Raw genomic sequence first — 26,604 nt, forward strand, 5'->3', positions numbered from 1 at the left:
GTGAAAAACTGAAGGTACAAGTCGAGGGACCTTGTATTGCAGAGAACAGGGGCATCGGACCCAAGAAATCAAGGAAAGTTGAGCCCGACCTGGGAAGGCCCCTACATTATTGACAAAGAAACAAAACCGGAAGCATACCAATTGATGGAGCCAACAACAGGAAAACCGATCGACCGATCATGGAACTCCACCAATCTGAGAAGGTTCTACCAGTAGTTTGTATATTTTTCAATAATAAACTTTTTCATCTTGAGTTCACCACAAGACTTCTCAAGTACTTATCTTTTGCACCTCTCTTCAGGACCAAACAAATACTGTGATTAGGGAACCACCCGGATCACATCTTTTGCACCTCTCTTAAGGACAACGTACAAACAAGTACAGAGATTCGGGAACCACCCCAGTAACATCTTTTGCACCTCTCTTGAGGACTAAATGTACAAACAAGTACAGTGACTCAGGAACCAACCTGATCACATCTATCGCACCTCTCTTGAGAACTAAACGTACAAATACATACGAAGGACCCGGGAACCACCCCGTTCTCATCTTTTGCACCTCTTTTGAGGACTTAGCATACTTAGAAAAATTTCTACTTCCGCGTCTTCTTCCTAAGTAAATCACGATGTTACATCAAAGAACAACTAAGTTATATTCCTAAATCATACCTCTTGGGTTAAGAACAACCAACACATGAGACATAATTCTCGGGAGCATGCAAGTGGCAAAATACTTGGTCAAAAAGTTTCATTTACAAAGAGGGGTCGAGAATACATCCTTCTAAATACATAAAAATGACAAGCTCGACTACAACAACTTGGGACTTACATGCTCGACTACAACAACTTAAGACTTAAAAATTACAAGTTTAAGTACAAAATGACTCAGGACAAGCCAGTATCCAGTAATTGACATACTAAAGCATTTTTGAACTCTTCGCAGTCACCAAGAGCGAAATTCATGTGCCGATCGAAAGCCATGAACTTACCAACGAGCTGACGTTCATTCACGTGCCGACTGAAAGCCATGAACTTACCAACAAGCTGAAGGCCATCTTGGATTGTCACTCGCATCCTTCCCCTAAGGCTTCAATAAACCCTCAGGGACTGACTCGGGGAAGATCCTGCCTCAATAGATTGGTCAGCCAACATACCTTCATTTGACACGTTAGTGTCAACAACGATGTCACTTGAGGTCCCTCCACCCTCATCTTGGTGTTCCTCGGTAAGCTCATCACCAGCGTCCTTCGGGAAAAAAAGGGTCTATGAAGTCCACAGGATTAGGAATCTCCAAGTTGGGAAGCTCAGGAAGCCCCTCGAGTTGAGGAATCTGGAGTTCGTCATACACCTTCGGGTCCAGAATCCTGGATAGCTTCCCCACATCCGAAAGTGATGCTTGCTGCAAGACGAGCTTGAAGGCTTGGTTCATCCCCCTCCTAAAAGTGGAAGTCGAGAGAGCCAACTTCAATTGCTTGAATTGAGGAGTTTTGAAATAATCCACCATCATCTTCCTCTTAGATTTGGGAGAATCCCTGAAGGAATTGGCCCTCAATTCCTCTTAAATTCGGGAGAATCCCTGAAGGAACTGGCCCTCAATTCCTCGACAATCTTTCTCAAACTTTCATTCTTTTTCGTCTCCGCATCCAGGAGAGTATTGGCATTATCCAAATCCTGGGTAGCCTTCGCAAGTTTCCTCTCAAGAGACCTAGCTTCTCCTTATACTTCCCCCGGCTCTTGGAGACTTCAGCTTTCTCCTTCTGTAGAGAAGTGACTTCTACCCGAGCTGCGTCAAGCTCCCTGTTGGCCTGGTGGGAACTATGGTCTACCTACTGACAGAGGTCTTGGGAGAGTTAATTCCTCCGACTAACATCGAGCCCGATCCATCACCTTAGCGAAGCAGTGGGTTGCCCCGGCCAAATGCCTGAGGATCAACGAAACTATTAGTCGGGATCATATATAAAAAAAGAAAAAAGAGAAGAAATACAACTTAGACTAGGAAGTCACCTATAAGCATCCGAGAAAAACGCTTCATCCCGGGAACTCTTCAAGTAGTCCCAATTGCCGGAAGAGTTCCACCCTCGACCCAATGTTGAGCTATGGCCGGGTCACCAAAGATCGACTGTAACAACCCCCATAATTCTAACCCAAAATCCGTATTGCAAGTCTGATAACTTGAAGGTCTAGCCAGGTTAAGTTGTGGAGTGTCCGGATAGAAGTCTATGATCCGTACACTGAACCCATGGATTTGGATTCTCTTGTTGAAGAACCTGCCTTACTTGGAAGTTGGATCTCTGGTGGAAGGCAAGAGGCATTTGGAGATGTCCGGAATGAATGTAAGACCTCTTCCATGTGTTGATTAGGGTTAGGTTGAGGTTGGGAGTCAATCCCTTGAGCAAAGCACCCAAGTACAACAATGTACTAAGGGCCGGTTGCTTAAGGCAATTGATTGAACCAATCAACAGCCCCAAGCGACTGCCAGATCCTAATTGCAAGGTTTTGCCCTATTTTTCCCTCTGTTCAATATAAATAGAAACCCTCGCCATATTAACGCATTATTATATTTGAGATTGCGATTTTGGACGATTAGGCGGCAGTGGGGACGTGCTGAAAGGTGAGCGAAGTGCAGATTGTGATCTGAAACCTTCTCCCCTCTTTTCTTGCTAATCTGGTTGAGGTAAGTGAATCTCCATTCATTCCATCTCTTTCTTCAGCTATTGAATGGGGTAGTTTTGTTCCCTTTTTGGTTGTTAGTTACCCTCCTTGTTATTGTATCCCCTTTTAATGTTCTTGAACGGATCCTGTCCGAGAACGAATCCTTGCATTCGTGGAAAGGATGGATCTATTTAAGGGAAGGAAATTGGGTGGCAATCCATGTTAATTTTTGGGTTTCTGATTTACCCCTTGGTTATAGACATGTTAGGTTCGAAATTCGGATTGAGATCATCCCAAAACCGGATTGAAAACTAATGATCAAAAGCCTGAGTATCGGATTGGAAACATTCTATTTTTGGGGTGGTTGCTCAAGGCAGTCGCTTGAGCCAAGCGACCGGTTGGGTCACAGTAAGTATGTGGCATTTGGCTTTTAGTCTGTTTGACTCATTTATCTTATATAATCTTGTAACCCTATTTATAGGTGTTCTCTGTTTCTACTGAAAGTCTTATAATTGTTATTGGATTGCATTCTAAAGAACTTCTACTTAATTACATGTAAGGACATACATTCTTGTTTTTATGCAATGACTTGAACATGCTAGACCAGTTACTTTCTTTACTATTCTTTAATCATATACCTTGTTGTAATTGTATTAAGCATGATAATGTTAATGTATACTTGCTATTTGTGACGTTCTTTTATGTACTTTATTGTTTATGATATTGAACGACTGGTTGTGGTATGATGGTGGTTGGTGTATTGCAGTTGTGATGGAAAGGGTATTCCATTGGGATATCTTGGCTTGAGATATCAGAGTGTTGTGGTATGGGACACATGCTCACTGATGCCTACAACACTATCATGACTACTGGATGACATACCTAGGGAGTTTAGAATTGCATGGCTAGGTAGCCCACATACTACTACCCTTTCGGTAGCGGAATTGAAGCCGGATGACCCGTGACGGTGGTGACGTGACTCTGATTCATCCTACAGCGGTAACCAATCTGTGTCAGAGATTCATTGGTCCACTATTGTTCATGCAATGGTAGAGTTGCATATGTTAGGGTTGGGCTCATGGACATCCAAGGAACAGACCGGGTTCCATGAGGAGTCATGAGAGCATTCCGCCCCAACAATATGTGGATGACCATAGGGTTAGGGAGTGGAGTCCAATAGCGGTAGCCAGTCCATGAGGGTTCTCATTCCTAGGTTGCGAAGGATACTGAATTGAGTTGGTTGGTGCCATAGGGAAAGTATTTGGACTTCATGTAGTGTGTCACCATTATGACTTGCATCAGATTAGAAACCCCGACATGCACTAGTACTCATTGCCAATGGTCGTGGTAAGAGAGTGTTGACTTATTCCCCAGCCATGGATTTCCTGGTGTGGACTTTACCCCTTTACCTAGGATCCCAACAGAGGTAATCAATCCGTGAGGGATCAGAGTGACTAGACCTACCCAGAGGAGGGCTAGTGTTATATCTTAAAGCATGTCATCTGTCTAGAGACTTGCATAGTTAGATTTTAGTAGCATTCATACTACTGCATATCATTCATATCATATTTGCATTGCTGATTGTGTGGTGAGAAAGGATATGTATAGCTTAGGCCTTGTATCTAGCATGGCCTCAAACAGAACTGATTGGAGGGCAAGAATCCATGTAGCCGACCCCCTTTAGTTGGGACAAGGCTTATTGTTGTTGTTGTTGTTGTTGTATTGTGTTGACATATGGATGAGATATGTGTATCCTTACTGAGTTCGTCAGAACTCATTCCTTTTTCCTTGTATGTATTATATAAACTATACAGATGGTTGCACAAAAACGGAAGTTGGAGTGGATCCGTATGAAAGACCCCTCACGTATGAAGAAGATGTGGCACCGTCAATGGGAGATGGAGATAGCTTGTGCAAGAGCTCCTGCAGAAGCATGGAGTACGCTTATAGCACCCATTGATGGACGGAGGAGATAGATTGCCAGACATTTTGCTGACTGTCTAGAGAAGAACTGGAAACCCCCTTCCTTGCTAAACATGAGTTGTTGTTTTTAGCTTTAGAGAAAGAAACTGGAAAGAAGATAATTTAGTTTATTTTTATTTGCTTCTGCTCATTATTCTTTTTGAACATTGATTCTTTCCTTTATCATTTTATTGGAGTATTTGGACTCCTGTAATCCTTTTATTAATTATTGAACTTGCTCTTGATTTATCTATACTTGCATTTATTATTATTGTTGGGTAAGACCGTGGATCCTGTGACGGATCGCACCTATGGGTTGTCGGGCAGGTAATTGAGACCGGCGGGTGGGGTGTGACACCGAGTCTCGGTCTGTCAAATCCCACTGAGGGACGAGGGCACTAGAAGACCTGACAAGGGAGTCGGGTTCATGGATTCTCACTTTCTTGGCTGGGGCTGCTCAAAGAAGGTCTTCGGTCAGCTCCACCCTTCCCTCAAGGGCTACAAAAGTAGCTTTCCTTTTGGGACTCTTTACAGTCCCGACTACAGCAGCGGAAGACTTAGCCGCAGCAGCAAGAGCGGATGGAGACTTTGGTTTTGACACCGACTTCTTAGCCCAGGCAAGAGACATGGCCCTGCTTGAGGCAGCTAAGAGATTGTTGAGAGGAACCTCTTCAGATGCTGCATAACAAAGAAAAATGATCAAGTCAGATAACAGAATGCATAAGAAAAGATTAATATGCATAGGGGGCTCACCCGGGGTGAAACTCCACAACTGAAGGATGGGCCCATATTCCATGGAATACCCATGGACGACAAACATGTCCCCTTCAATTCGATTGATATGCCCAACTATATCTTCTTCCTCAGGATCCAGATCAAACAGGGCATTTGACAAGTCAACCTCCTCCCTCGACCTCTCCTGAAGATCAGTAATAAAGGGCTCGGGAGAAGGCGGACGAAAAAATAAATAAAACTCCCTCCACCTTTTAGTAGTGGACGAGAGCGTATCTCTCTCAATGAAATTCCCTTGAAACTTAAGGGAAGAAGATGGCCTCTTGGCCAGAAAATACCAACCCCGCTGGGTGTGGGGATGCAACATGAAAAAGGTGTGGAATGGTCTGAAGGTCAAGGTAACACCTAGATTATTACAAAAGCCAGCAAACCTGATGATGTTGCGCCAACTATTCAAGCTCATGTTGGCCGGGCTGAGCGAATAATGATTCAAGACTTCAACAAAAAGAGGACGCAAGGGGAAATGCAATCCCCTGATGAAGGCATTGTAATACAAGGGGTAAAAACCACTCGGGGGATTATTCACCCGATCTTCGTCTCCTGGAAGACAAACCTCATACCCATCGGGAAGAGGAAAACAAGAAAGAAATCTATTAAGGTCAGTAGAAGTAAGAGAACATGGGTAAAACTCAGGCCCTGATGTCCCCATAACAAAATCTACATGCCAAGGCATCTGGGGCTCAGCCTGAGCAAAGCTCTGGCATCCAATTTCTTCCTATTCGGCTTACGGGGACGGGACCTCAGAATTCGCTCGGGAACTGAAAAGGTGGACGAGTAGAAGCCCTAGACCGGGAAGGAACGGTCCGGGAGGAAGATGTAGGACAATCACAAGAAGAAGTGGTCATCGATTCCGGGTGAAGAGGAGAACTGTGAGCAGAAATAGAAAGAGTGGTAGATTCATCCTCTGACCCAAAAGCATCCCAAGAGGCCACATCGGGGACTTTTGCAATCGAGACAGAAGATGGACCCGCCTGTTCACTCAAAGCTAATGAACGGGCCAATCTAACATTCTCCCTAAAAGCTCTTGGGTCATTATTAAGAGGACTATCACTCGAGGAACGACCGGACTCATCCTCTGAGGATTGCTAATGCAAATTCTTCAAAACGATCTCTCGTGAGGTTAACAACTCTCATCTGATCACTATCACCCTCACCGGCATAGCCCTTATGGGCGGGACGTTTTTTCTCAAGTTCCTTGGGGACGGGAACACTAGGTATATACCTAAACCACCCTTTGGCATCATGATCGGGAAAAGACTTAGCGAACTTATTGAAGAAAGAAAGAGCTGAAGAACTGAACACAAAAAACTGGTCGAGAGCAATGAAAGCAATGTGACGAAACAAAGATGGAAGGGGGTATTTATACCACTAGAAGAAGAGGAGATAATCTTGATCGAAATGTTAAGAAACAGTGAGATCAACAGTTCGAATTAAGAGATGTTTGAACTTCCCAAGGCTGTCATTATGACCAACCATTCTGACCCATGACGTGGCGACACTAGACTAGGTGTAACGCCTGGGGAAACCCAATCGTCATGGCTAACTCTCCAAGACGGGAGTAACCGAAAAACACCCCTCAACATAAGTCCCAGAACTCTACCCCGCTCGATGTTGTCAAAATCATCGCACGGGCTAGGGGGCTAGTGATACAAGAAGATTGTAACCAACTAGGTCTAGACTCAGCTGGGGCTAAAACTAGTAACTTAGTGGGGATCTTAGCCAATCGCACCACGTATATGGAAGGCTCCATCCACTCTAGACCTATATGGTAACATCGCCATAAACAGAAGGTAAACTCCAAGGATGATTAAGCGGGACAACCATCGGGGAAGCCTGTCTATAACCAAAGAGGTAACTCACATACTACTTAAACAAAGACTCACCCCTTCAGTAGGACACGAATACTTTCTTAGCGAATTCCTGTGTTGCTCTTGCACGGGATCTTAATCTGATCACTGTTTGACTTAGCCATCGGAGGCAACTACCCGGCATCCTAGCCGGCCCGCGTTTTACCTTTCTTGCAGGGCTCGTCGTCTCTAGAAAAGGGAAGGTAATCGAATACTAGAACAGCTTACTCGGAACCAAGACCGGAATTGAGACACATCAGATGTCAGTGGAAGCTTAAGATGATAAGTATGTCAAAAATGAAGGGAAATGAAGTTTATGTTTAATAACAATTGTTATATGATTCTAACCAAATGATATATGTCCCACTCAAATGTTTCTATATCCCTAAAAATAACTAGTCTCTGACCAAAATGGCAGAGTATCATATGAGCACTCGAAGCATGGACACACATCATCTTGAATCTCATAAGCTTCCACAGATGGTAGTTGGTACAATCCGATGGTATCGAATACTCCTGCACCTCCGAGTCATCAAGTCTTGAACATAATTTTAAAAACACATTCTCAAAAGAAGATGAAAAAAAAAAAAAAAAAAAAAAAAGAGCACATATTAAAAGACAGGAAAAGAAAAATCACATTAGGAGAATTACATGTACGAAGCATTGATCTCTCTAACTTCTTCTTTAGATCTCTAATATTTCTAATGGAACATTTTGAGAGAAAAAAATTAAAATAAAAAAAGTCCCTTCCTCATCAAAAGAGCTTATAACCTAAATTTGATTGTTCATTTTACTGTTTTCTTTCTCCACCAAAGAATCGATCAATTCTTGTAATTTCTTCACAAAGAATCTCCCTTTGCCTATTTTTTTGGGATCTTCTTTTTATGATTTATCCTTTTAATTTAAGAAAATGAAAAAATACCATAAAATATAAAATTAATACTTTGCTCTACCTGTGAGAGATTAGGAGAATTGATATCCAATAATGGCACACATACTTGTTCGCTCTTTTTGGACTAATTTAATATGTGAATTGACAGCTGTTGTTCCATTGGATGAGATTACATATGTTGTCATTGTTGGCAACTAAAATACAGTGTGTTCTAAGAGTACATGACTTGTACTGAAGTGAAGCTCCCATAGAAGATTTTGGGCATTTGTTATATATTTTAGAGGGTGATTAACACTATTACAACAGTTTTGAGTGTTTGTGAGAATATTTAAGTGTTTTGGATGAAGCGAAGATTACTTAGAATAGTGGATTTCAAAGGTCACTACAGAAGGGTCACATTGGATGAATTTTTTAGTAGTCATGCAGTTGTTTTCTAGGTTAGACTTAAACTGAGGAAACGTATTTCATGAAGTCTTCTTTCCAACGCACTTTTCGGATTGTGATTTCAATATCAAACAAGGGAGTTATGAGGTTTCTCGTGAGAGTGTGCGATATGGAAGCAAATCTGGGAATTGTAGAAGAAATATCAAATTTGGCTACTGTGATGTAATCTACTCTCAGGGGTTCGAAAATAATTTTTAAGAGTTTGGGAGTCTTTCTGAAATAAGTTTTACATCTCAAGGAGGAAAGTGTAATTTTGAAAGATTGAATGATACAATCTAATGGTCATTAGAAGGACGTGGATGAAGATCCAATTTTGAGGGTCAAGATTGATGCGCTTGGTTTTCAAGCGCCCAAGACCGAAAAGATTCCATCAGGTGCCTTTTGGTTGGTCAGGAGCATGATAATATGGTGCACTTCAAAGTATAATGATCAACATGATCCTGTGTATTGCAGCTTAAAGGTAAAGTTAGAAAAGATTCCGTTTGAAATAATCTGGTGAAGGATACTCTAATCTTACATCACTTAAAAGATCTGACAGCCCAGATCTCACCCGCCTTTTTAAAGTGGATATCCAACAGCTGTGGGATTAGATTCTCTTTGGGACTCATCTAGAAGATGAAATCCAACGGTTCTTGTGCATCAACATTCATTCTCTTTAAAAGTCCAAATTTGAGCTAAACAGAAGAGTGTTATTGAGTTTTTTGGCTTGTGGAGACTAAGAAAAACGTGGAGGAGGAGCCAAGAAGCAATATGGGTATGGAGAACAAGCTTGGATGCGTATTTTGGTGAAAACGTTGAAGAAGAAGGTGAGTAATCTATTGTAATCTCCCTTAATTTGAAAAGTTTCACCTTTCAAGTAGTTGCTTGTGAGGGTTGAGTTGTTTGAGGTTGTGGCCTTATACTTTTGTGGGTGCAAGAGTTAATACTGGAGTGGGTGCTCAATGTTTTGAATTAATTGAGAGTGGGTGCTCTCTGATCATTATAGTGAAAAGTTTCACCTTTCAAGTAGTTGCTTGTTAGGGTTGAGTTGTTTGAGGTTGACACCTTATACTTTTGTGGGTGCAAGAGTTAATACTGGAATGGGTGCTCTATATTTTGAATTAGTGGGTGCTCTCTAATCATTGTAGTGATCAAAATTTTAGTTGGAAAGTATTGAGTAAATACAAAGCTCTATTTAGGGCATTACTCCGTGGATGTAGGCAATTTGGCTGAACCACGTAAATTTGGTGACTTACGTTTCTAGTTTATTTTTCATTGCATATATTGAAGTGTTTTTATTGTAGAATGGTGGTGCACTATCTGATAGGCCCAGCCACATTGTGGCGTGTGGTAGACATGCCCTTGTGTAATTGATAATTACAGGATTATCTTGACCAACCTTGTCTTGAATTTAAAGAAGCGTCACATCAAAGAGAATTTTAGAAGACACTGATTCAGCCCCCCTCTCAGTGTCAACTTGGGAATAACAATTGGTATCAGAGCAAGGTTCTCGTGGCGAGAAGTTTAACCACTTCGGGATTTGATCAAAGAGGTCGTAATAATGGCCACAAGTGAATACAGCTCCAAAGACTTTGGAAAAATTCCTGTGTTTGATGGTACAGGATATGTGTTTTGGAAAAGAAGAATGCAGATATACATTGGATCACTTGGGTATGATGTATGGCAGTCTATAATTAATGGTTATAAGGAATCAATAGCTCCACTTACAGACAATGAGGCAAAAAATGCTTATGCACATAATCTCAGGGCACTAAATGCTATTATGTCTTAAGATGATTGAAGAAGAAGACATAGACAGCTATATGGTCCGAGTGAATGAAATTGTAAACTCCATCAGAGGAGTTGGAGAAAACATTGAAAATTCTATGATATGTCAGAAGATACTCTGATCTGTGCTACCCAAATATGACTCCAAAGTCTCAGCCATTGAAGAAGTCAAAGACTTGGATAAAATCACTCTTGATGAAGTACATGGAAACACTTAAGACTTATGAGATGAGAACTTAAAAAGGTAAGTTCATAGATAAAGAAGCAGCATTCAAAGCAATGAAGAAGCTAAAGGTTAAAGAAGAAAAAGAATCTGAAGACTCAAATGATTAACTAATAGCTTACTTAGCTAGAAAGTTCAAAAAAGGAACAAGTAAATACTATGGAAAATTACCTTTTAAGTGCTTCAGCTGTGGTGGAATAGGACACTTTGCTTCTAAATGTCCTAAGAGAAGAAATATAGATGAAGAGGAAGATGAAGAGGAAGAGAGCAATGATAGGAAGGGAAAGAAAAAATTCTTTTCAAAGAAAAGAAAAGCCACTTCAAGAAAAAAAAAAAAGTCTTTTGACTAAGAAAGACTGCTACTCTTCTGAAGAAGAATCAGATGAAGACAATGACTCAGCTGATAAAGTTTTATTTATAGCTATTGAAGATGATGAATCATCTCAAACTCAAGAAAATTATGATGATGATGAAGACACTGAAGGTGAAATTGATTATGTTGGTGAGTTGCACTCTGCCTTGCTTGATCTCAAAAAGGAAAGGAAGAAAAATGAAGAAATAAAAATCAACTTGAAAAGTCAGAGACAACAATCAAAGAATTGACAGTTACAATAATTGAATTAGAGCATGGTATAAATGACTCATCATCTTGCCTCTCTCAAGTGTAAAGAGTGTGAAGAACTTGAGGAAGAAATTGAAAAGTTAATATTTGAGCTTGAAGGACAATAGAGAAATTACTTCAAAGCCGTAACATCATCTATTCCAGTTACTTTGAACTCCAAAGACAAGGAAGTCAAAGATCAAGTGACTGAGGATACTCATTCTACCTCTAGTAGGGCAAGAGACAATGTGTTAGATGAGATTTTGAGCATTCAAAGATCACCTCATGTCAAAACTAGACTTGGGTACTCTTAAGGGGAATGTTCAAATACAGTGACGACCAAAGGAAGTGGAATTGCAATAAATCTAGTAAGTCTTCATGAGAAGCAACAAAAGAATCCATATGTTGGCAAGACCAACCAAAACATGAGTAAAGATGGCTATACTGGAGTTTATCATAAAAAAATTTAAAGGTCAAGGCTTTAATGGATATGGATGCAACAACTTTCGACACAAAGTGGAAAATTGCAGAAAACAAAATAGGGATGTGGCATTCAGCAACATTAACAGATTTGCACCATTGCCTGAGGTTGAAATAAAGTGCTTCAGGTGTTTCAAGTTGGGACATATTGCAAGATATTGTTGGACTGCTCTTCCTTCACAGAAGAAGAGAAACCTTCCCCAAAAGCAAGCTCAAAGACATGCATAAACAATTCAAAGAAAACCTAAAGAACCTATTATTGTATTGGATAAAGTAGTTTGGGTTGAGAAAGGACAAAAAGAAAGAAAGACAAATTCCTTGGTAGTTCAAACATCTTTTAAGACTCACAGTAGTGACTAGTGAGGCACCTTGGATTTTTGATAGTGGATGTTCCACACATATGACAAGTGACAAGAATAAGTTCTCAAGCCTAGAAGCAATTAAAGGTGGCTTAGTGAGATTTCGCAACAATGATGGGGCCAAGATTGAAAGTAGAGGTTCGATTAAGCTGGGATGAAGGAAAGTTGAAATCCAATAATGTTTTATATGTGAGTGGACTCAAACACAACCTTCTCAGTGTAATCCAAATATGTGATGGTGAGTATAAATTTCCTTCTACTAAAGAATTATGTGAAATCAAGAATTCAAAGAATGGAAAAATAGTGGCTCAAGGAACTAGGACTACAGAAAACTTATATGTCTTATCAAATGCTACTGAATTTGTTCCTACAAAAGATCCAAGTGGTGATATCTTCACAAAATCACTATCCAAAGACAACTTTTAGAGGTCAAGAGTTAAGCTTGGAGAGGTGGCTCTAAGGGGGAGCAAGTGAGAGAGCACATAGAACATCATCTCTCCATAGGATAGGAAGATGTGGTGGGCACTCCTATGGTTGAGTCTATGTAGGGGGAGCTCTATTGTAGGGGGAGCAAAGACACTCTTTGGAATTGTTGTCAAAGGGGGAGAGAAAAGAGAATAGAAAGTTGAGTTGCCAACAATTCTAAAGGGGGAGATTGTTGTTCCGTTGGCTGAGATTGCAGATGTTGTCATTGTTGGCAACTAAAATACAGTGTGTTCTAAGAGAACATGACTTGTACTGAAGTGAAGCTCCCATAGAAGACTTTGGGCATTTGTTATGTATTTTAGAGGTTTATTAACACTATTACAACAGTTTTGAGTGTTTGTGAGAAGATTTAAGTGTTTTGGGTGAAGCGAAGATTACTTAGAATAGTGGATTTCACAGGTCACTACACAAGGGTCACATTGGATGAAATTTTGCGTAGTCATAAAGTTGTTTTCTGGGTTCGACTTAAACTGAAGAAACGTATTTCATGAAGTCTTCTTTCCAACGCACTTTTCGGATTAGGATTTCAATATCAAACAAGGGATTTATGAGGTTTCTCGTGAGAGTGTGCGATATGGAAGCAAATCTGGGCATTGTAGAATAAATATCAAATTTTCTCTCAGGGGTTCGACAATAATTTTTAAGAGTTCGAGGGTCTTTGTGAAATAAGTTTTACGTCTCAAGGAGGAAAGTGTAATTTTGAAAGATTGAATGATACAATCTAATGGTCATTAGAAGGACGTGGATGAAGATCCAATTTTGAGGGTCGAGATTGATGGATTTTATCCGCTCCAGTTCGTGTCAGCTCCAGTTCCTCCTGTTAGCCGTTAGATCGTCGACACGTGTTTCATTCTAATCGTATGGCGATAATAACACTTCTGGGTCTCCACACCTGCTCGAAGTCGACGAGAAACCCACACCGTTCCCAATCGACGTTCTCATGAACATCGGACTCGCCAACGATTGCTCCTTCAAGATGATCCTCCACCGCCGGTGAATCTCAAACTCGATTCCAATAACGGAAAAAAAGCTGATCTCAAACGGTAATTTCAATCCTCTATATTGCCGGAATGAGAAAACCCTAGATTTTCCCGGCGACAACGAGCTGAACGGAGATGGTCTCTTGCTCCAGAAGCTCGCTCCGCGATATCTCCAGGGTGAAGCTGTAGTTGGCTCCAATAACAACCGATCCGCAGCGAGGTTGCGCTCGAAGCCGAACGAGTAGGAACATTTTAACAAAGGATCACGACCACCGTTGTAGTTATAGCTATACCTAGCTTCACTCTCGTTTCTGCTTGGCGATATCAGTGACTTTTTCTTCTTGTGAACTGAATGTTTTGTCATCAAACATACAAAATCAACCAGAAGATTAATCAATAGAAGAGAAACCAAGAAAAAGAAAGGGCCATAAGAGTTGGAAGGTTACGTTAAAGAAGATGATAAATAGATCGAAGAAATGAAAGTTTGTACGTTCAATTTACATCAATCAAAGTGGTTTCATCGTTCATTGATGGATTTCTCCAGAACCAATCTCAAGCGACGAGCAATCACATAAAGCTCCGCCGCTCTCTGCTCTCGCCATCTCTTCTCAAGCTCCATTTCCGATGATTCAGCTGGAGTGGAAAAAGTCATTCTCACCTCCTCGAGTGACCTATCGAAAAGATCCAAAATTGTATTTGCCGCTAAGCGTGCAAGCCCAGCACCGGCGGCGGCGGCGAAACCACCACCGTCTTCACCGATTGGCAAATACTGCTCCTCTTCATGTTCCCTGCCGAGATCGTTCTCTAGATTCAATTTAGCATCTTCTTTGATGATATCGGCCTCGTTGTTGGTAGATTGAACTGGTGGTGGTGGTGGAGGAGACGAATTCACCAAAACCATCCTCGTTGAGGACGCCGTTGGCCGGCCCGAAGATGGAGACGGTGAAGGAGAGGAGAGAGAATTGAGAGTTAGGAAGGTGTGTTGTTCTGATGAATTTTGGTTCATCCGATTGGAATGGATCTAGGTGTGTAACATCTAACGATGAACCGGAGGAAACAGGAGGGTGTAAGAACCGGAGTGGATAAAAATCCGAGATTGATGCGCTTGGTTTTCAAGTGCCTAAGACTGAAAAGATTCCATTGCACGCCTTTTGGTTGGTCGGGAGCATGATGATATGGTGCACTACAAAGTATAATGATCAACATGATCCTATGTATTGCAACTTAAAGGTAAGATTAGAAAATATTATATTTGAAATAATCTGCTGAATGGTACTTTAATCTTACATCCCTTAAAGGATTGACGGCCCTGATCTCACCCGCATTTTTAAAGTGGATATCCAACGGCTATGGGATTAGATTCTCTTTGGGACTCATCTAGAAGATGAAATTCAACAATTCCTGTGCATCAACGTTCATTCTCTTTAAAAGCTCGAATTTGAGCAAAACAGAAGAGTGTTTTTGAGTTTTTTTGGCTTGTGGAGACTAAGAAAAACGTGGAGGAGAAGCCAATAAGCAATATGGGTATGGAGAACAAGCTTGGATGTGTATTTTGGTGAAAACATTGAAGAAGAAGGTGAGTAATCTATTGTAATCTCCCTTAATTTGAAAAGTTTCACCTTTCAAGTAGTTGTTTGTGAGAGTTGAGTTGTTTGAGGTTGTAGCCTTACACTTTTGTGGGTGCAAGAGTTAATACTGGAGTGGGTGCTCTATGTTTTGAATTAATTGATAGTGGGTGCTCTTTGATCATTGTACTAAAAAGTTTCACCTTTCAAGTAGTTGCTTGTTAGGGTTGGGTTGTTTGAGGTTAACGCCTTATACTTTTGTGGGTGCAAGAGTTAATACTGGAGTGGTGTTCTATATTTTGAATTAGTGGGTGCTCTCTGATCATTGTAGTGATCAAAATTTTAGTTGGAAAGTATTGAATAAATACGAAGTTCTATTTAAGGTATTACTCCATGGATGTAGGCAATTTGGCTGAACCACGTAAATTTGATGTCTTGCATTTCTAGTTTATTTTTCCTTGCATATATTAAAGTGCTTTGATTGTAGAGTGGTGGTGCACTATCTGGTAGACCCAGCCACATTGTGGTGTGTGGTGGACATGCCCTTGTGTAATTGATAATTATAGGATTATCTTGACCTTGTCTTGAATTTAAAGAAGCGTCACATCAAAGAGAATTTTAGAAGACACTGATTCAGCCCCCCTCTCTGTGTCAACCTGGGAATAACAACAACTTTATCTTTTAAAAAAATAAAAAATAAAATTAGCACTTCTATCATGTAATCTTACTTTTTCTTCTCCAATTAGATGGTATGATACAAGATCTTGTTGTCGTCGAAATTTCTTAAATCAGACCATTTTGAGTGTATTGAATGCGAAAGACCATCTAGATACACTTCAATCAATTTCCATGGATATTCTTCCGGCCAAATATCAGCATCTGTACGTTTTTTGGGTCTAGATGGACTTAGTTGAATCTATCCTTTGCAACGTCCAAATTAACACAAATACTGTTGTTTGCACAACTTTCTTGCTTTTCATAGTTTTTGTTTTACATATGATTTTGATGTTAAGTGTATATAATTTGGGAAAAGACTTCATATGTCACTATAGAGATGATTTTCTTGCCCTTCTTATGAAAGTCAATTATTCATGTTTTCTTGAAAATATATGAACGACCCAACACCCAGAAATTATGGACAAAAATAGAGATAAATTGAAGAAACATTAAGATTAACGTGGTTCAGTTCATACACACGTCAATAAGGTGTGCTACATCCACATAAAGAAGAACTTTCACTACATAAGAAAAAAAAAATTAATGGGTTTCTTAATCAATCGTCAAAACGGCGTTACAAAAACTCTAATCTGAAAATTCGAAGGTAAAAAACCCCAAGTTTCACGACTTTATAAGAGAACATAGGGCAATTGGAATATCTGATCGTACCCACACTTCCACCAAAGAACAAGATCGGTAGTGGGCTCTAGGCTTATTTGCCCAAGCCCTCTACTAATGTCACATATCTCACGAATTGAGTCATCTACATCACTTAGCCGAAATATGTCAAAACAAGAAAAAGTTGAATTGAATGCTTCTAAAAATTTTCACCATTTATTAGGGGTGGACCCCGGATTCAACATGAGAGGGGAGGTGAATAATAATTACAAAATTGTTAGTACTAATATTTAGAAAGAAAACCGTATTGAAAATAATTCAAAATCTATATTAATTTTTTAGAAAAACAAGAATAAGGGAAAAGCCATAAAACACATTTCTAGTGCCAATATCATAATGGAATCCTTGAGATTGCAAAAATCCTCAACGATTGATTTGATTTACAACAAACTTTTCAAAATTCAAATATACAAAATTTTATTAAATGTTGCAGGTGTTAGAATCTAGAACTTTAGATATAATACAAACTCTCACATTCTGTTGTGTTTTGAATTCTAGATAGAGTTTGTTTTTCATTGGATTTGAATTTAAAATTTAAATTTAATCATAAATAATTTTTCTTCATATACTTGAAGTGAAAAGATAGTGTTGAATCAGTCTGGTGGACACAATAATGAGATTGGGTAGATCTTATCCTCTATAGATATGGGAGCCTTGTCAACAATCTGAATTTACTAAGTAAACGCATGTTAATGCATTTTCTAAAAGAAAATAAAAAAATATATGTTAATATGCTAGGTGCCTATTTCTCTTCATAGGAACATGTGATGCAAACATTGCGACATCAATAAATTGCAGCACTGTAAAGGTGACCCCATAAAAAGATAACTTCTAATTTGAAAGAAGCAAATAAAGAAAGCAAAATGGAAATAAAAAATTAAACAAAGCAATGTTGGAGAATCAATGGTAGGATGAGGACTTAGCTCGTGTAGGCAAAATAATTTTTTGGTGGTGATGGATTACAGTTTTATGTCGCCTTGAACCCTGGTGGAATTTGTCATTGACGGTTAAGATCAGTCGCGGTAATAGCATATTACATCCAACGGTTAAGGGAGCATCAGAGAATTTGATGACACCATCATATGTATAGAAAGGTAGCTGCAAAAACGCTAGACAAAATGAGGTAAAAGAAGGTAGGGGGACGGGAATAAGTCCAGGTTCATTTCCCAGGAGTTTCTGTTTATATCATTTAAGGATCTAAGCTTTTTCCATTTCTCAAATTCTCTTTCTTCCTTACCTTTTCACACAACTAGAGATTCGAGCTCTTTGATCACCTGGGAATCTCAAGTAAGAGGAGACATCATCAAGAATAATCGGGAAAGAAAATGCAAGGCGGAGAAGGGAATAGGAAGATGAATTTAAAAAAAGGAGACAAAAAGGATTCTCTCCATGTTATCCTCAAGGTTCCTTCTGGAGATACTCCTTATGTTCGAGCAAAATATGCTCAGGTACCTTTTCTGTCCCTTTTTCTTCTCATCAAATAAGAAAAAGCTTTCTACTTTTTCTCCCTTTCTGCGTTTGATCTGGGCTTCTATTTTTCTGGGATATCTGGATTCTGTAAATGGTTTTTATTTCTCTCGGGGGTGGGGGAGGAGGGGAGAATACAGTTTTTCCCGTTTCCAAAACTTTCTTTAGTTGGGTTTCCATCGAAAGCTTTAATTTTGTTAGTTTTCCGTTAGTTATTTGATAGCAACATTTCATTTTATTGCACACTCGCCGTGTTTCAATCACACCTCTTTCTTTTTCGGTTGTTTAATGGTTATGGTTTTGGGGTTGGGGATTTGTAGCTGCTCCAGAAGGACCCAGAAGCAGCAATTGTTTTGTTCTGGAAAGCAATTAACGCAGGAGATAGAGTTGATAGTGCACTCAAGGACATGGCTGTGGTGATGAAGCAGCAAGATAGAAGTGAAGAAGCCATTGAAGCCATTAAATCCTTTAGGCATCTTTGCTCCAAACAGGCCCAGGAGTCACTTGATAATGTTCTCATAGACTTATATAAGGTATTTATACTACTTTTAAACCAATATCCCTCACAGTTCCAAGAGGTTTCTAATCAAAATTAATTTTCTGAATTTTATTAGTTTGTTAATAAGCCAAATTAGCAAGTTTCATCATCAGCTGACCTCAAAGATATGTATATTAACAGAAATGTGGAAGAATAGATGAACAGATTGATTTGCTAAAGCAGAAGCTTAGGCTGATATACCAAGGAGAAGCTTTCAATGGCAAACCCACCAAGACAGCTCGCTCTCATGGCAGGAAATTCCAGGTTTCCATCCAGCAAGAGACTTCAAGGATACTTGTATGTAATATGATCAGCTCACCTCACCCAGACTGTATTTTAGTATCATTAATGATTAGAAATAATTCGTTATTCACTTAATGATCTTAGTGATAACTTTGAAGATCGACCCACATCGATATGTTTTGGTGGGCAACCCAAATGACCTATTTATTCAATTAAATTCTATAAATATGTACCTTATGTTTATCTGAGGTTATTGAGAAATTTTAGACTTTTTGTTTTAAAGTTTTAGGTGAAAGTTCTTATAACACCATTAGGGTGATTGGTTGAGAGGTTTTTGTTTTTTTAATTTTTCTTCTATGTAGTAGAAACTTCTTTTTTTCTCGCCCATTGATGTAGCACACTGCATTAGCATGCGTACCAAGTTAAATTTCTGTGTTCATTTTCTTCTTCTTCTACTACTTCTTTTTTTAGCTAACTGAACGGAATGGCAGGGAAATCTAGGGTGGGCTTATATGCAACAAACGAACTATATGGCCGCTGAAGTTGTATATAGAAAAGCACAAATGATAGAGCCTGATGCAAACAAAGCGTGCAACTTAGGGCTTTGCCTAATCAAACAGGGAAGATATGATGAAGCGCGGTTAGTTCTTGAAGATGTCCAGCAATGTAGAGCCACCGGTTCAGAAGACTCAAAGTCAAGAAGCCGTGCAGATGAATTGTTGCATGAGCTAGAATCGCTTCAATCGACCGAGTTTTTGTCAACTCAACTTGGTCAAAACTTGGAAGAAATCTTTACAGAAGGGATTGACCAGATTTTGTGTGATTGGACTCCATTCAAATCCATGAGACTTCCCATCTTTGAAGAGATTTCTCAATTCAGAGATCAAATACCTTGTTGACCCGTTGTATATAACTTCCCTAGCAGAGAAGAAATTAAAGGCCAAAAGGTTACTTTGTATACAATGGTCAGGAGAATAATGGTGGCATGCATGCATGTGGATGTAATGTATAAGTGGTTGGTGTCATGGAAGTACCTTTGTTCTTGTCTTAAGAACTTTGAATAATTTATACCAAGAAATAGAGAAAAAAACTTATTATGAAGATCAATTGAATTTTTTTAAAATTTAATTAAAAACATTTTTTTTATAAAAGAAAATATAAATTAAAAAACTACTGAATGCACTTACATATATTAACTATTGTACTATTACAATCATCCCTTTGATTCACTGCAAAATTAGCATATTTCTCAAAAACATCTGAAGCATTGAATTTGGGAAAGTGTTATATTTTATCGTCCATAGGAATAATCTGAAAAACAAATTGTTCTATAAAGGAATCATGCCAATACATGATGAGAATTTGGTTGGATAAAGCTAATAGGGTTTGAAATTTAATAATTAAGTGGATAATCTAAGCAATGACTTTTTTAACAAACAATGATTTTTTTTCCATCTAATTGTCACATCATATATTATTGTGAGAATATTTGTATCAAATTAAATAGTGACCCTAAAAAGAATAACAAGACTCCATCTCAGATAGTGTACCCAAAAAAAAAACTCTATCTCATACTGTTCAAATAAAATAAAGTACCCAAAAAAAAGTCATCTAGAAATGTGATTCTTTCCAATCAGAAGGATGTCTTATTGCACCACAGAAAAAAGAAAGATGTCCTTTTCTTTTTTTTTTTGGATAGTGAATGGATCATTCAATAGAGCGAGAAAAGCTCAAGGATGTTGAACAGTCCTCAGTCATCCAGGAAAATGAGGTAGTTGATCCACTCAATCTTGCTCGTACAGGTGAGTGCTCTCTTGGCTAGGGAGCCAACCATGCTGTTAAGCTCCCTAGGAATGTAGCTAAAGCTAATCAGGCCAACACAAGAAGAGAGCATTACAATATCTTTAACCACGTCCATGATTCAATGTTGGGCTAAGTTTGACCTTCTAATATTTTTACTAGGTTTAAACAATCAGATTTAAACTCCAAGTCCCACCAACCTTTTGTAGTGCAATAAAGAATTCCTTTCCTCATCGCAATGCTTCCTCGAGTAACGGCGAATTGAACTCAGCCAGGATACAGAACTCAACCCTAACTTCCCCTCTTGCATTTCTAACCAAGAATCCTAATCCTCCCTTTTCATTCTTGAGAGCTACATGTGTGTTGATCCTTAGTTTAGCCCTTGCTGGTGGAATCCAATTCGCCTCTTCCCTGTGATGTGTTGGATTTGGATTTTGTTTGTTCTTGCTCTCCATAAAGTCCTTGATGGCACTCTTCACTTTAGATACAATCTCGATGGGGTTTCCTTTCTCTTTGTTGAATAGGAGGTCATTTCTAGTTTTCCAAAGGTACCAACACATATAGGCTCCCAACCCTCAACTTACCCTCAACTTCCTTCTTCCATTCTACCGATATGTTTTTGTGAGCTCCTCAAGCTAGAATCAGCCGATCGAAATGATTATTCTCGAGAGGTGGAACAAACGAGAGATCTGAGGCAAACCAAGCTACTCTTGCACATAGACACTCTATAAGGATATGTTCCATTGTTTCTTGATTCGAGCCACATCTTGCGCATTATGTTCCCATATTCACCCCTCTTTTCACAAGTGCAGTAGCTGTGTTGAGGCCTTGGGCAGATCCTCTCCATAGGAATTCTCTGATCTAGGGGGCAATGTTGCATTTTTAGGTCGCTTCCAAGACTCCTTGGGAACAATGTGATTGTTGCTTATATGTTGTCTTTCCAGCTCTCTTTCCCTACTTAAGAGGTGATAGCGATTTTGTTGAATATTTCCCAGTTTTTTAGTGTCCCCAAACCATACTATCTCTTTGCTCAAACAAACCCAATTTTTTTTTTCTTTTATGTCCTTAGGATGGAAGAGTTGTTGCAGGACACCTACTTTCCAACTTCTGGATTCCTTGTCAATGAGCTGGGATACCATGGTGATACCTTGGAAGTTTAGAATTGGGTGTTTCAACTTTAATGAGGGGCTGAAAGGGATCCAACAATCCTCAACTTTGACTGATTCTCCATCACCTACAATCCATAGAAGCCCTTTCTTAATAGGGTCTCTTCCCTTAATAATGTTGTGCCATATCCAGCTTGGATTAGACCCCAACCTTGCTTCCATGAAATCCACAGAGGGAAGGTATAGGTGAAAACCCTTGGATTTCTAACCCTTTAACCCATGGTTTAAGGACCGTAAATGGTAAACCTGGAGCTCGAGTAGACAACAACTGTGGACCATTCAAGTTGAGCCTAGAAGTTTTGAAATGGACCCCATGGTAGTAAATGACCTTATAGATGACTCAGCCACTCTCTTAGAATTCAAGAGGAGAGAGAATGTCAATCATGAAGGCTTTAAGAGAAGATTTTGGCACCTCTAAAAACCGATGGAGGAATGCTTAAATGTCAAGGTAAATATACCAATGTGTAGGCCCTAGAGAGACCTTTCAAACCAACTGGGAATCACCGAATTCGACCCCCGATTGAGGGGTATTCAAGGGTTGGTCGACCGGGCTAGTTTGACTGCCCCTTGCCCAGTTCGGCATAAAATTGAAAATTTGGGTTTTAAAAACATTATTTTATGTCCCCACTCCTCATAAATGCATTCTTTATGCTAGGGAGGTGTTGAGGACCTAGGAGAGGAGAAACCCAAGAGATTTTGGTGATTCCTTCACGTGTGGTGACTCATTGAAGCTCAAATCGTCGACGTAACACTTAGAAATGTGAGTGTTCTCGAAAACCCTATTCTCTAACCTATTTTTGATGGTACATATTATCAATGAATGCTAGGTTCTTGTTGTTGGAGTTGTTATGTTGTATTGAATGCTCCCTCTTGTTTCTGTTTGTGTCTCCCAACATTTTTGAGAGTTGATTATGAGAATCTTTGCATTCAAAACCGATCCAGTTGAAAGAAAATTTGCAAGGTACAAAAGTTTAAGAGGATTGCCTGCAACTGCTGCAGTAGAGACCCACAAGTTGTCACTCCACGAAGTGGACTCTGGGCATCAGTGACTGCCATTAGGAATTCTAAAGAAGGTACAACCTCACCTGCAATATACACAGAATTGAGAAGATAATCTCAAGGTAGCGCTCCTTTTATTTCTTTTTTGTTCCCATGAAAGTCAAGTTATATGATATAGACAAAATTCACAATTGAAAAAAAGAATTACAGAGGTTGGGAGAGAATACTAACTAAACATATATCACACTTCCTTTTTTGTTCCCATGAAAGTCAAGTTATATGATATAAACAAAATTTCACAATTGAAAAAAAGAATTACAGAGGTTGGGAGAGGATACTAACTAAACATATATCACACTTCCCTCTTTGGTTGAGAGTATTCTTTCTTTCCTTCATAGCCCTGGTGTTCCAACTGGTTAATGGATATTGAAGTCTTCTGGGCTCTTTGGGGAGGTGGTTTCTAAGTGTTCCTGATTGCATGGCAGCAACTACAACATCAAGCGAAGGAAGCTCTCACAGATCACAAACTCTGCTCATGCTCTTTCTTGGGCTGCTCCTCATCATTCTTCTCCTAGCTCATCCTTCACACCAGTCCAGGATATTAAACATGTCCATGGCAGCTTCTTCTTTACCAACAGAGAGGCTTCTCTCAGATTCATCCACCAACACCAACACCACTTCATATCACATACAATGGTGGTCAAAAGCTTACTCGTAGTGAGGGGTTCTCCATCAAAGAATCATCTGTACATTTTCATTTACTAGAATTTTGACTTGTTTTTTCAGTTGTGAGAAGCTTTATTATCTAAGTCGGTTTTTTACTGTTTAGTCTAGTTTTTAAGGCTTCGGTTGGAATCTTGAATTTTTAAGGTTTGGCCTTCCTCAAGACATAATGGCATCACATTTTTCAAAGGGTATTGTTTTCAAATTTGGAGTGGAACCGTACTTAGCCTAATAAACTGTAATGTGGTATAGAATTTATTCATGATTCTGATAAGTAAACTGTTTTTTTTAATGCGTTAGCTAGTGTATCACTTTGTTCTTCATGGATGGAATCAGTAGCACTAGTAAGCTAATGCTAAGAAAGTAAAAGAAAATATTGGGGGCATAGGATCTGGATGCCCATTTAAAAGGACAGCTAATGCTAAGACTAAAGAAAATAAGGAACCAACTAAATTTGGAAACCACCAAAGTAAGCTAATGCTAAGAAAGCCAAACTTCCAAGTTATTCCTTCATAATTTACCCAAACAATTAAGAAACTTAAAATAACTTATAACAAATTCCAGTCCTTGTTGGACCAAAAACCCTTGGATGGTTTTGTTTGGTTTTGGGTTTGGGTTTCCAAAACCGATCATACCCGTCCAACCATTAAGTGCACCCACATCCATCAGCACCCCATATGGTAACCCATCGGTTTTATTAAACAATCTTGGAAATAGATGCAGACACAGAAAGATGAGAAAACAGTACATTTATTTATTTATTCATTCATTATTTCTTACTATACAAAGAATATACAATGATGTGTAAGGTTTTCTTCCCCTTTCTTCTGAATAAATTAACTAGAAAGTAATCAAAGTTTCCATGACCCAGTAAGCAATAGCTCATATTAAATTACAGAAAGAAGTTACATGAAATAATTGACAGAGAGAGAGAGAGAGAGAGAGGGAAAGATGGTCTTACTTGTCTCTTGAGATGGGATATATGAGGATGGGGCCCTCCAACATAATGTCTAAACATAATGTCTTCTGTACCCGGCTTATGCCAACACCTACTATCTGCTGCCAATTTCATCTATTCTGCACACCACAGAGAATTGCAATATTAGATCTATTCGAACTACACGGAGGCTTTGAACTTTATAAATCTTTCGACATGATTCATGCAACCTTCAGATCGAACCTGAACTATGATAGCATTAGGCTTGTGCTTAGCATCAAAAGTATCTACTGTAGATATTGTAAATGCAGAATTCGTCATTCGATCAAATATCATACCTTGTTTGAGAAAGGCCACTGCATTCCTGAACTCTTCATGGAAGCTAAAGATGAAACAGGAACACAAAGGAAACTAAATCAGTTGGGTAAGTGATCAAAACAAATCATACATGAAATAGCAAAAATAGCAAAAATAACAGAAACCCATTTCAAATCTTGATCAGACTTACCAAGAAGCTAAATCAAATCTGGAGATAAGAGCAAATACGAGGTACAGGGTGGTCAAACAGGTGATCAGATCCTTGGGAACACCATTATACACGAGGATCAAAATGGGCATAAAGACATAATAATAATAAATAATAAAGCAGAAAAAAGAAGCAGCGAATCTCGAAGATAGATTTGTTTAACATAAACATCAAAACAAATAAGGAAAACCCACAAGAAGAAGAACACAAAAGGAAAAGAACGCAAGATTCTTCACGTGAATATTTTATCTCCAAAAAGATCCACAAGAACAATAATTCCATTAAAAATAAAAACCACATGAAAAGTAACTCATCCAATAATTGTTAATATGGAAGATAGAGCGTGTGGCAATGCCAACACCAAAAATTCTGACCTGTACATTACCCTTAATTTTCATGAAGTCGGCGAAATTTGTCCAATTCATTTTGTTTTTGTTCTATTCCATGTTTAGCTTTATGGACTAAGTACTGTGTTGACTGTTGAGGACCCAAAGAAAAATCCGACTTGGATCAAATACAACAAATTCAAATTTCAGTTTTCTTTGTATATATCTTTAGAATGTCAGATGACTAGTGTCGTGGATGGATGGAAGCAGTCTTGGTTGATCTAATAATCAGTTTTTATTTATCTCATCTCACCATCGAATACGATTATAGAAATTGAACCACCCAAACATACAACATGCAATATGTAGCTCAAATATGTAAGAAGTAAAGAGAAATTTTTAAATATGCTAAGAAGCTATCAACCTTTGGTTTTAGACTTGATATTCAAAACCCCTTCACAACACTGTCAAAATACTCAGAGAAGATTCATTTATTGGAAAGGTTCAATGAATCAAAAATATCTTAGTCAAAAGGCAATTATTTGACATCTTGTTGCTACGCAACAAAAATTACCACTGCAAGCAATCTATGGTTTTAGATAAATGCATATGCACAAAATGGGGCATTCATGGCAAAAATAGTGATGTGGTGAAACAGATAACTTCTAATAGGTATTTCTAAAATAATATTAGACTTAAAGTTAGATAAAATAAAAATAAAATCAAACACCATTCATACTAAGCATCACTCTACAAACAGAAACTACAAAGAGCAAGAGAATCAAATTACAGCCAAAGGTAATTCTGCTCACAGTACCTCTGAGAATAAAATAAATCCCCCGAGAAATTTGGAACTGATACCTGAGACATCAGCAGTTACACTTGTTTACCTTTTTGCATTTCAAGTGAGAACAATTTATTGAATTTCTCCTACAAAGGACAGCAGCTTCTATAAATCAACTAGATCTTCATATAGCATAAATGACTGTGGGAGAAACATTGGCCTTTTTTGCAAGATGCCAATGGTAGGCTCACAATATGGAGTTGTAACACCTACCTTCTTTGAGATGACCAGCTTTAATCGAAGAGGCTTAGACCAATGAGTGAAACTGAATTTAATCAACTAATTCTCAACATTGAAACCTGCAGAGATGTTGGCAGAGTTGGTAGGAAGAGGAAGGGAGGCAACATTAAACCAGATGCCAACCTTGATATATACAGCCTAATGTGCAGGCTGATTAGAGTAAATTGAAAATGTTAAATGTTTCGAGTGGTTAATCAGAGTACAAATCTTCCAAGTCAATAGTCGTAAATTTAATTCATTGATTTGCAGAAGCTAGCTGCGGGATTGTTGATGGGTGTAAATTGTTGATGAGCCCCGGGCTCAAAAGGCCAGAGCAGCAAAGGCAGCTCCACAAAAGTCATTGCAAAACCA

At 38.9% G+C, this 26,604-nt stretch overlaps 1 protein-coding gene and 1 long non-coding RNA gene across 2 annotated transcripts; one reads left to right on the forward strand and one right to left on the reverse strand.

Annotated features, from left to right (window-relative positions):
- Window positions 1–17,629: 17,629 nt before the first annotated feature.
- LOC149022920 (protein SULFUR DEFICIENCY-INDUCED 1-like) lies at window positions 17,630–19,798 on the forward strand. The gene is made up of 4 exons (XM_089147366.1): window positions 17,630–17,892; window positions 18,232–18,444; window positions 18,591–18,746; window positions 19,184–19,798. The coding sequence occupies exons 1-4, from the start codon at window positions 17,770–17,772 to the stop codon at window positions 19,589–19,591; spliced, it is 900 nt and encodes a 299-aa protein (XP_089003492.1). The 5' UTR covers window positions 17,630–17,769; the 3' UTR covers window positions 19,592–19,798.
- Window positions 19,799–22,664: 2,866 nt separating this feature from the next.
- On the reverse strand, window positions 22,665–25,219 carry LOC149022921 (uncharacterized). The gene is made up of 4 exons (XR_016172044.1): window positions 24,826–25,219; window positions 24,656–24,699; window positions 24,342–24,457; window positions 22,665–22,743 (listed from the first exon to the last, which is right to left on the reverse strand). It is a non-coding gene; the product is annotated as an uncharacterized LOC149022921 (long non-coding RNA).
- Window positions 25,220–26,604: the final 1,385 nt, after the last annotated feature.

This window comes from Hakea prostrata, chromosome 3, assembly GCF_041222555.1.
Source record: "Hakea prostrata isolate BN-2017 chromosome 3, UWA_Hpros_2, whole genome shotgun sequence".
Lineage (NCBI taxonomy): Eukaryota > Viridiplantae > Streptophyta > Magnoliopsida > Proteales > Proteaceae > Hakea > Hakea prostrata.